The sequence below is a fragment of the Coenobita brevimanus genome, chromosome 94, assembly GCF_032717465.1.
Source record: "Coenobita brevimanus isolate Jiangsu-jjx chromosome 94, ASM3271746v2, whole genome shotgun sequence".
Taxonomy (NCBI): Eukaryota; Metazoa; Arthropoda; class Malacostraca; order Decapoda; family Coenobitidae; genus Coenobita; species Coenobita brevimanus.
Window position 1 is genome coordinate 7496520 of NC_137047.1, and position 11167 is coordinate 7507686.

The window sequence follows — 11167 nt, forward strand, 5'->3', positions numbered from 1 at the left end:
CTGTCTGCAAATCCACAGAGAAAATATTTCAGAAAATGTTGAAAAGTCATGACAAAGAGCTACGTAACATTCCCAGAATTTCCTCTCTAGTTGCATATTCTGTATTGAAAGAGACTGGTAGCACAGCATTTAAAACACATAATTCCCATATGTTTGAATGTTCACCTGATAATAATCACATTTTTTCTCTTATTAAAGCAGTGGTGCTTGCATATTGCAAGATACGTTTGCATCATCTTGCAAAAGCAACCACTGCTAAAGTAAGAGGCTGTTATGTTAGGAAAACACTAAGTTAGTATTATTTAAGAACCAGTAAGTGAGGGCACTCACCATCCACTCAATTAATGTAATGCTATTAATGAATTGGTATATGTTCGCTTCTAATCGTTGATTTTTGTGTATCCAAAGTAAAATGGTGCGTAGAGACAAGGTAAGGGGACCGGGAATAACTTTTCTTCTCACTTCATTCAGAGCGCAATAGTAATGGAGAAAAGGCTTAAAATAGCTAAAGTAATTATATTGATAACTGCTCTATCTATTTACATCAGGATATAATGCAAAAAACACTCGGGAAAGGTTAGTATTTGTGAATTATGATGAGCTGTACGGGAAGGTCGGGACTCGGTAGAGTGGGCATCCTAAGATGGCCGCCGCGCCGGGCCCGCTGGCTTCACTTATCGCCCATACCACAACACAGGGACGCGCGCTCTATATGTATAACTCTGTGGTTTCACCTCAGCTATGAGACACATACTGCTGTTCTTGCCACATTTTCTTTCTTTCATTTTTCTTTTTCATTTTATTTTTTTCTCGGACCAGGCAAACGTGCCACACCTGACTAGAAATACTTATATAATATTTCAAATGTCAAATTACTAGTGATGCCATATTTACCTATGTACTTTTAATTAATATTAATAAAACTGCATTAGAATTCGAATACATTACGTATATCCATGTTTCGTGATATCTTTAGTACCTACAGTAATAGGTAAGAACAATTATCTTAGTATTCTTTAGTCAGGTACTACCTTTGACATTTGAAATCCCTTTGGTACTGCTAAAAATCCGTTACAGGATTAGCAGTAAGGTCAAGGAGGGCCCATAGTAATACTTTAGTATTTACAGTATTTTGTCTTTTGGATATTCGATGCCCTTCTCCCAAGTTTTTTTTTTTTTTTTTTTGCGAAGGGATTATCAATTAAGCTATTGTATGGTAATCATATAAGATTTTTAGTGGTATTATAGAAGTTCTGACTCTTACGTAAGCATTTAAGTTCGTTTGGAAGGTACAGCAGTGGATGTCGTCGGTTAGAAACTTAAATTTCATTTTCAAACTACAAACTTATTACGACTGGATTTTATTACACATTCAAAATATCCGCATTAACACAGTTGATATCCTTTACTCTGCATTATTTGCAAGTAAATTTGGGCAAGATCTTCAACTTACTAGATTCCTAATGCGGATAGCCATATCCATATTGGTAAAGGCTGGTCACCCTTTAAAAGAGAGGTTACGCTAGGGAAAGTCAAGGATGTTCTAGATTTGGATGACGAGTCTTCTGGCAATATTTTTCACGCTTCTGTGTTCTTCTCGTATACCCGCCACATAATACAGTCATATCATGGTAGATTGGCGTGGAAATAAAATCAGTAAACATAAGAAAGTCTTATAAAATAATAACTCGACCGGCCCTGGCAGTCATGGAGTTATCTCTCGAGTCCACCCTGCGCGGGGCCCCTCAGTTCAAATGTCGGCGCGTCGCACCAGTGTCAAAATAAAACCTATGAAAGAATACAGAGCTCTTTCAAAAATATGTAATTGATCCAGTATAATAAGAAAAAAATTGCTTATAGTAGCGGAAAAGAGAAGATTATGATATATCTGCTGATTGAATTATAAATGGGTGAAGAGTTTCTAGGCGGGCTGTGTTGTGACCCCCGGCAGCGCACCAAGCCTTACCGTGGCCGCCCTTCAAATCGCGGGCCAGAAGCGACTGGCAGCGGGTTGAGAGCAGACACACGCCACCATGAGGGAAATTGTACATCTCCAGACCGGCCAGTGCGGCAACCAGATTGGTACAAAGGTAAGGAAATGTTCTTTATCTCTTCAAAGGGAAGCGAGGACGAGGATTTCAGGCGACTTCATGATAGGTTTGTTAGTTTTTGGTGATGGTGAAAGTGACTTGCATGTGACCACACCCGGCCATGCTACCTCATGTCAGTTGAACGTTGGTATTTTTGTTTTTTTGGTTATCCAGACTCCAGAGGTAGAAGCATAGTATGTATTATTTTTGCTGCGGTTGATATTTTTTGTAGACTCATGTGGTTAACGAGTATGATTGATGGATTACCAGTCCGATATATCGGTAAGTGGTTTTGGGGATCATTTAAGAAGTTTTAAGCTTAGTGTAAGTAATGCCAAGCTTTAAATTGTGATCAGTGTGAGGAAGTGAAGCCGGTGAGTTCCAGCCGGCATTTCCCTCCCCCTCCTTGCGTCCCTCCCATCCGCCCACCCTGATCCTCCCTTTCCCTCCCTCCCGCCATTGTCTCCATCCCGCTACCTCCCATCTCATCCCGTCTATCGCTGATAATGTTATTAGGTTATATCTCTGCTAGTCAGTACTTTTGTGCTTTTTATTACTAATTTAGTACTTTTTACTTTCATTTTTTCTACCTTTAGATGCGTAACTTAGAATAATTTTTCAAGTAGGGCTTCCCGACATCCGTCCCGCGCCGCTATTCTTGTTTTTGATCATTTTGTATGTGGCCATTGTCAGGTTATTGTATGATTTTGATTTAGTTCTGGCTGATAATGATGTTTCGGTTTAATAGTGTAACCGGTTCAGTTGCTTATTGGTTTGGAGAGCCTTGCATCAGTTATCTTCACTAGTCACGCCGTTCATGCGTCCAGGCAATATAAGTGCTATAATGCTGCTTTCAAAAGTTCTTGCTACCTTCAGATTTTCCGTACATAACGTGGCAGTGATTTCTCTCGACTAAGGGTCGTATTCCTAGTATAGGAGGCATCGTATCACTTCTTCCATGGCTATTTAATTTGCTTACTGCATCTCTTGTATTAATATCGTTTTAATAGTAATAGTTTACATCAGAGGATGTAAGTAGCTATAACAAAGGTGTCATTTTCCATCCCACTACTGGCAGGTATTTCCCCTCCCGCAGTCAACACAAATGACGGCCCCTCCCAGTTCTCTCTCTCTCTCTCTCTGGAGTGAAAGTCTGGAAAAATATCTTGATAGAGTTATTTGCCCGTCATACAAGCATCTCACACAGCTTTTCGGTCTTTGAATTTGTTTTGCCACTTCAGGTTGATTTAGTTTTTAAGTTTCAGTTATCGGAGGTAATGGAATAAACTCTGGTAAGGGTGTAAACCTACTTTGGTGTAGCCCTCCCCAAGCGATTTTTCACGGTTTTCCAATGGGTATGATAACCTTTATTAGCCACTTTACAGAAGGCCATCCGTGTAGGTAAACTGAATAAAATCGAAGGTGGCAAGATTCAACTAGTCTACAGTATGAAACAGTATGTAGTGAAGTGGGGTAATTTGGGCTAATGTGTGTTGTCAAACAACTGTTATCCAGTAGATGAATAGCCAGGATACATTTATGAACATTAGTTTTCTTGCCATGTCAAGACCTGGAAAGCTTAATGTAGGTCAAAATTTTTGCATTAAATTGGCCTACACGTGTTTTTGCTCCCCAGCTTAGGGGAGACAGCCTACTGTGGCTGTATGTAGCTATCGTTAGTTTTCCTGGCCTCAGGTTTAGCAAAATCCCTTTAAACAGTGGCAGCACAGGTATTGGCAGAGATTAGTGTTCAGACTTGAAAATTATGAAGTGGGTGTAATATACCAAGGAAGGTTTGACCCTGATAAGTTTGTATTCACAGGTTTTGTGGTACTGTTAGCCTAACAATTTCATCCATATTATATATATGGCAAGATAGTATGATTATGCAGATAGATATTGCAATTTTCTGTAATAGTATGTGTGGTAATGCTACTTTTTTTTTTTTTTTTTTTTTTTTTTCCAGGGCAGTAGCCTATCCCAAGGCCCAGTAGTCCTCCTACATCTATTTTGCATATTGATGTTTAATATTTCCTTACTAAAATTAGCATGGCCTGGTTTCCCCCTGAAAACTGGCTGTTGAGCGTGTGGTAGATTTTTCACGCGATATTACCGACTCGCTGTATCATGCACGTCACCAGTTACCTGATCTAGGTGTTAAGATACTCTTACTTAACCCATAAAGGGTGGATGGACACCAGAGTTGAATGGTCATGCTTCATTCCTTGGCCACTATCGCAAGCACTCATCCGTTTCACTGGCTGTAGAAGCGGGAGTAAAAACCTTATCAGCCTGAGGAAGTTTTTTTCTTTGCTTTAATATGCCTGAGACTACTGCTAGGATAATTTAAAAAAGTTCAGTAAATGTTAGGAAGGATGAGCTAACGAGAGTTCTAGAGGTTAAAGTGTGGAAGGACATTCGGATTACAGTATTAAAAATTGCAAGTCTCAAAACTGAATACGTAGGGGAGCTAGATTGCCATTGTATTCAAGAGGTTACATTATAGCACTGACGTACTTTACTATCTAAGAGTAGCTTGTAATGGTCTGATGTTTGCATGAAATGATGCCAGGTACTTCATGGGGTGGCTGAAACATTGCATTTATGACCCATGTTAGATATTTCTTATTATATGCCCAAAGTAGTGTCACAAAGTGCAGGGAGTTGGGGAATTGGATGTGTGCATCTTGTTTGTGAACCAAGTGTACCCACTGGGCGATTTATATTCAAAAGGGTGTTAGACATATGCCAGGTGTTCTGTTTGCACTGTTGTAAATTACAGCCTCTCAAACTTTATTCATGCGTTTGGCTCTGTTCTCCATACGGGTATACCCATGTGTCATTGCAGTGGTGTTGAGTGGGTCACTACAAGAGTTCCATGCCTGTGGGTTAGTTGGCCTTAAGAATGTGTTAAACAGCTCTTGGATTGAGAAATTTGAGGTGACTTTCCCCCAAGGAAAGGGTATGGAGAACAAAATTGTTTGGAAAAAAAGTACTGCATTTGTATGTTGAACATTAACGGGTTGCAAACACAGGAATGTACTGTATTAAGGATCAGTTGCCTTTTAGAACAATGTGCTGCTAGCCCATGTCAGGTGTGAGCAGACAGGTTCAGCACATCCTTACATATATATGTAAATAATTACAGTATACAGAGTGATTTATCAGCTTCTGTTATAATTAGGCCACGATCTTCATGCACATTGGTTAATTGTTGCTCATATTAATTTTCCAGTTTCATTGGTGTGGATGTGTGGTAAATTCATCTGATTGATGATGTATGAGTGAAGGATGAGTACTTGTAATTGTAATGTTAGGAGTATTCAGGTCACCAGTTCTTTTAAGATTGTTTACCCAATTTGTCAAATTGTTATTGTAATGGGTCTGGGTAGCTTTTGCCAGTTCAGAAGCACTTATTCTGTGGTCTTGGTTGGGGTTTAACAGAATCAGTCTGAAGTGACGTGGCTGTCAAAATTCCCCTTTAGTTTCATTTAACTAGTGGGTTATTTTGCCGTGTGTGCCTGTATGAGGAGTTATTCAGATGTTTTGTGATTATTGTACTGTGTATAGTTGTCAGTAATTCTGAAGCATTCTTTATATTATGTATGGCTTTGTGTCAGTAGCTACTGTTGGAATACTTTAAATAATTGTTACATGTTCATACAATGTTAGGGTAGAAGTTGAATTCATAAGGTATTTGTCCTCAGTTCTGGGAGATCATCAGTGACGAGCATGGCATCCAGCCCACGGGAGAGTACACTGGTGCCGATAAGGACCTGATGGAACTGCAGCTGGAGCGTATTAATGTGTACTATAATGAGGGTAACCAGGGAAAGTATGTTCCTCGTGCTGTCCTTGTCGATCTGGAACCTGGCACCATGGACAGTGTCAGGGCCGGACCTCATGGCCAGCTCTTCAAGCCAGACAGCTTTGTATTTGGTAAGTGCAGTCAGTAATGGAGACTCTTACCTTCTTTGAAATTGGTCCTGAACATTTACTTTGTGTCCAGTGTTTAGTTTTAGCTTTACTGTAATAAGGGGAGGAAGTCATTTGAAGATTTTAAAACTTAGACCTGTTTGTCTTTATTGTGGAAATGTTTATTGTACTTTTGTGTTTTAGTGCAATTTAATCTTAACAGTGGAGTGGATACTTTGCTTTCAGTAGATGGTAATACCTCAGTATTTTCTTAAGGGACAGTGTAAAGTTTTTGTAGGTTTACATATTACAGAAATCATTGTACTGAATCAATCCATATTAATATGACCCAACACCAGATAAGTTGCAGTGTAAAGGTAGATTGGTTGGAACATGTGCCAGTGTTTATTGTAACAGTAGTCCCCCTTGGCTGTATTCAGTTAAAGTACTGTGAACCTCATTCAGAAAATTTTGCTAATTAAGACGTTTTAATTTGTAGCTGTAAGAAGATGATACCATTATCTTTGTTGAAATCTTCAGTGTGTGTTTTTTATCCTTAGGTCAGAGTGGTGCGGGCAACAACTGGGCTAAGGGTCACTACACAGAAGGAGCAGAGTTGGTAGATTCGGTTTTAGATGTGATCCGTAAGGAAGCAGAGAAATGCGACTGTCTTCAGGGCTTCCAGCTGACACACTCCCTTGGTGGTGGTACTGGGTCTGGCATGGGTACACTCCTCGTCTCTAAAATCCGTGAAGAATTCCCAGACAGAATCATGAACACATTCTCAGTCGTTCCATCCCCTAAGGTAATTATTTTCCTCTCATTAGCTTAATAATTTGTATACACAATTGAAAGGACAACAGTTGAACTTAATCTGATGATTACTATGAAGCACATGTAGAAGGTTATTCTTGTGAGATGGAGTTAAATTTCAGGGGCCTGAATGGATTTTCAGATCATTTCATTGAACAGAGGTTCCCCCCTTCCCTTTTTTTTGGGGGGGGGGGGTAGGTCATTGATACATAAAACTATTTAAAGCCAGTACCACATGAAAATGAATCAGTTTTAAGTACCAGCTTTAATTAGATGAATCAGGTACATTTCAGTTGTGGTATCGTTTCGAATGTTGTTAGTAAGCACCAGTATTACAGAATCTTTTTAATTTCAGGTATCAGACACTGTTGTAGAGCCATACAATGCCACCTTATCAATTCATCAACTTGTAGAGAACACAGATGAGACTTACTGCATTGACAATGAGGCTCTGTATGACATCTGCTTTAGAACTCTGAAGCTCCAGAACCCCACATATGGCGATCTCAACCATCTTGTTTCCCTCACAATGTCCGGTGTCACTACCTGCTTCAGATTCCCAGGTCAGCTGAATGCAGATCTAAGAAAACTGGCTGTGAACATGGTGCCTTTCCCTCGTCTTCACTTCTTTATGCCCGGATTTGCCCCCCTGACTGCCCGTGGATCCCAGCAGTACCGTGCCCTGACTGTGCCAGAACTTACCCAACAGATGTTCGATGCAAAGAACATGATGGCTGCATGTGACCCTAGACATGGCCGTTACCTCACTGTTGCAGCAATCTTCCGTGGCCGTATGTCTATGAAGGAGGTAGATGAGCAGATGTACAATATCCAGAACAAGAACTCTTCCTTCTTCGTTGAATGGATCCCCAATAATGTCAAGACTGCTGTATGTGACATCCCACCCCGTGGTATCAAGATGGCGTCGACCTTCATCGGAAACTCCACTGCCATCCAGGAACTCTTCAAGCGTGTCAGTGAACAGTTCACTGCTATGTTCAGAAGGAAGGCTTTCCTCCACTGGTACACTGGTGAGGGCATGGATGAGATGGAATTCACTGAAGCAGAGTCTAACATGAATGATCTGGTGTCTGAATACCAACAGTACCAAGAGGCCACAGCAGAGGATGATGCAGAATTTGAGGAGGAAGGCGAAGTTGAAGGAGAGTTTGCCTAAACTTCTTGTGTTTTCTTTACTTCAGCACCACTTTCTTTCAATCAGTCATGTACATTCCTCATTTTGTCTGAACCAAATTGAACAAATCTTCATTTCCTTTCTATTTTGAAATACGATTTTATTGCACAAACTCTTGAGTATTCTTGACCTTCCAAAGTTAGTATGCAGTTTTGTTGTTAATGACAAGATTTGTATTTATTTCTGCCATAACCTTGGGTAGACTATTGTATAAACCTTTGGAAGGGAGAGAGAGAATAAAAAATGGAATACAGTTGTCCTACTGTATAAAATTACAGTTGTGGTTACAAATTGTAAACCTAATAGGGATTTATTTAGGCCATGCTAACTTCAGCGTTGCTGTTTTGAAACTCAAATTTGCGACAATAAACTTTAAATTTATTTTATTGGTATGTTTTTGATTTTAGATATTCAAACTTTGGACAGATGGTAAATTAAGATCATAAATGCCAACAATCCTAAAGTACAAAGATGCATTATTGGTTTTTGTAATACTCTACTGTTATGGATTTCTTAAGATTTACAGCATTTGATAGAGAACTATAGATACAAAAAGATGGAGTGGCGAACTTCATGTTGCGAGGTTGCAATTTGTGCTGTCTACATTAGTAAAGAAGATATTTGATGAGTAAAGTTCTGAACAATCTATTGATCAGAAGTAATGGTAAATGGCTTATGTTGGCTTGCCAGATGCCTTATGTATGTTAGAGGATCTAGAGTAATTTTAATTTAGCCTAGAGTAGTAGTAATGCAAAGGGGGAGGTTAGATGGTGTGTAAAGGGAGGGAGTTGGTCAAATGGGAATGATAGAGATGGATGTTAAAGGCCAAGCAGTAGCAAGGAAAAGGAATGTAAATGGAAATTATGGTGTTTGTGGCACAAGTTCTAACGCTGAGATGTATGAGTATTCGCTAGGTTGCCTTTGATGTAAGAATGACAACAGTTCTTGGGATGCAGGGTATTTAAGTAGAGAGCATTATTTTTATTTTAAGCAAGGGTAATTTTGGTGAAAGTATTGCGTAAGTAAAATACGTTCAAGGCAAAGTATAGTAGCGATCTGCAAGCTGTTGATGTGTAGGCTTATTTAATGGCCTATAAATGTGTAATGTCTGGTTTAGGTAAATCATGAACAAGATAACCGCACCAGGTCAAATGGCTTATGCTTAGCTCTTTGGTGGCTATGTAGGAGGGTAGACAGGTTGTTCATACCGACTACGTGTGTAATCAGATTGTATAACGGTCTTGCTGTCATTGCCGGTACCCTTTCGATTCATACTTAACCAGAATGCTCTGTCAGAGGTCAGCCTTGCAGTGTAGACTTGAAAGGTTGCCGTGTACAAGTTCCTGTTTGCCTCCCAAGTTTTTGTTACAACACTGATATACTGTCAAATCAGAAAAGCAGGTATGACCAGTACAGCCACAAGGAAGCTATGAGCAATATTTATTTGATCAGTTGTACAGTACATACTGCACTGTACTTCTGAATAATATGGGGTCTGAGGATAGGAGGGTTGGGGTCCAACCCAACTGACTACTGGTTGAAACCTGCAGTCCTAATCTAGGGGAAGGGTGGGGGGGGAATCCATGGGCTTACCATTGGTCCTTTCCAAAGGTGGCAGGCTGGAGGAGGACTAAATTTTTGAACATGCCTACTACTTGACCGTGAGCTGTGAGACTTAATGCAAATGGAATGATAACAGTGGGTGGCTATGTCAACCACACATCAGCAATGCAGACCAGACCAAATGCCAACAATCCTAAGGGAAAAAGATAGGAATAAAGACGTGGAAAGACTGTACTTTTAAGTTCGTTAGTTCCCAAGTCTCGGGCAGCTCATGGAGGCAAAGTGTAGTCAGACTGGTTTGAGACTCATTCCTGCCTGCCTCAAAATGGTTTAAGACTCATTCCTGCCTGTCTTATAACAAAGGTTCACTGGACTTATTGGTTCAGGTAGTTGAGTGACCAATTTGTCACAAAACCAGCAGACCAGTCAGAATATTGATGTAAACAATGCTGTTTGATCTGCACATTTAATATTTACGTACTGAACCATGATGTAGGTTAAATGTGGACTTATGTCCCTGTCGCCCAGAGTCCAGACACGCTGTATATGCTCCTCTGTGGGCTCCTTCTGGGGGTGTTGGGTTGCCCACGGTGATAGTTTACTGCATTTTAGATTCTCTGGGCAATGCGGTAAATAATACATCATATTGAAGAATCATCATCCAGCGTTAGTAACGCAATGTTGCCGAGAATATAGCCTTTTCATGTGTCAGTGTATGTGAAATACCCACCCCAACGGAAGACCACGGAAGGGGGGGCGCAACACCCACCTCATGGAGGAACCACAGGGCACCCGGGCATCGCAACACCCATTCCAAAGGGAGACCCTCTCTTGATATAGGGGAAGACCACAGAGAGGCGCATAGGGCGCGCGAACGGCCCAGTCCAGATGGGCCTAATGTCCCCGACAGCTTGCGCCCCTCTTCCCCTCAACGAAGCCAGACTGAAGAACGCAGCCCCGGCAGACCACTCTCCAGCCGGGGCAGCACTCGCCAGGATCGGGTTGGGACTTGTATTCATACAGTCTCAGGTAGGATCGTGACGACGGCCACCGTCCGCGTCGGGGAGAAGTCGGCCACCTTACGCTTCTCAGCTACTACCCCCTGCAGAACCGTGGTGACCACCACCGTCCGCGCCGGGAAGGTTTGGCCACCGTAGTCTATACGCCCCGCAGCCTCCTCTCCGCTGGGAACAGCACCGCAGTGACGGCTACCCTCCGCACCAGGGAGAGATCGGCAACCATACGTCTCATGGCTGTGACTCCCGGTCTTGAAAGGAACACCAGATCAGTCGCTCGTGTCCAGAGGACGAGAAGTTGACCTCTGAACACGTAGTATAACAGTATGAAACGAGCAAATGTATGAAGCTTATCTATCCCCCTGCTATATGATAATATGGTAATCTAATGCTGTGCTAGAAGTTCTTGGATTTAACTACGGAGTGCCAATGTTAAATTCATTCTGTATTAGAATATGAGATTGTGGTATATTTGCATTATATACTTACTGAACAATTATGGACAAAAAAAAAAAAAAAGTTGCCGAACTATTAAACCGCCGAAGAAGTTCCGTCTACTGTTTACGTTTGTTGTC

General features: G+C 41.1%; 1 protein-coding gene across 1 annotated transcript; it reads left to right on the forward strand.

Annotated features, from left to right (window-relative positions):
- Positions 1 to 1986: 1986 nt before the first annotated feature.
- On the forward strand, positions 1987 to 8399 carry LOC145412913 (tubulin beta-1 chain). Its single transcript, XM_080282710.1, has 4 exons — positions 1987 to 2090; positions 5798 to 6029; positions 6566 to 6810; positions 7174 to 8399. Exons 1-4 carry the CDS (start codon positions 2034 to 2036, stop codon positions 7993 to 7995), a joined length of 1356 nt encoding a protein of 451 aa, XP_080138836.1. The 5' UTR covers positions 1987 to 2033; the 3' UTR covers positions 7996 to 8399.
- Positions 8400 to 11167: the final 2768 nt, after the last annotated feature.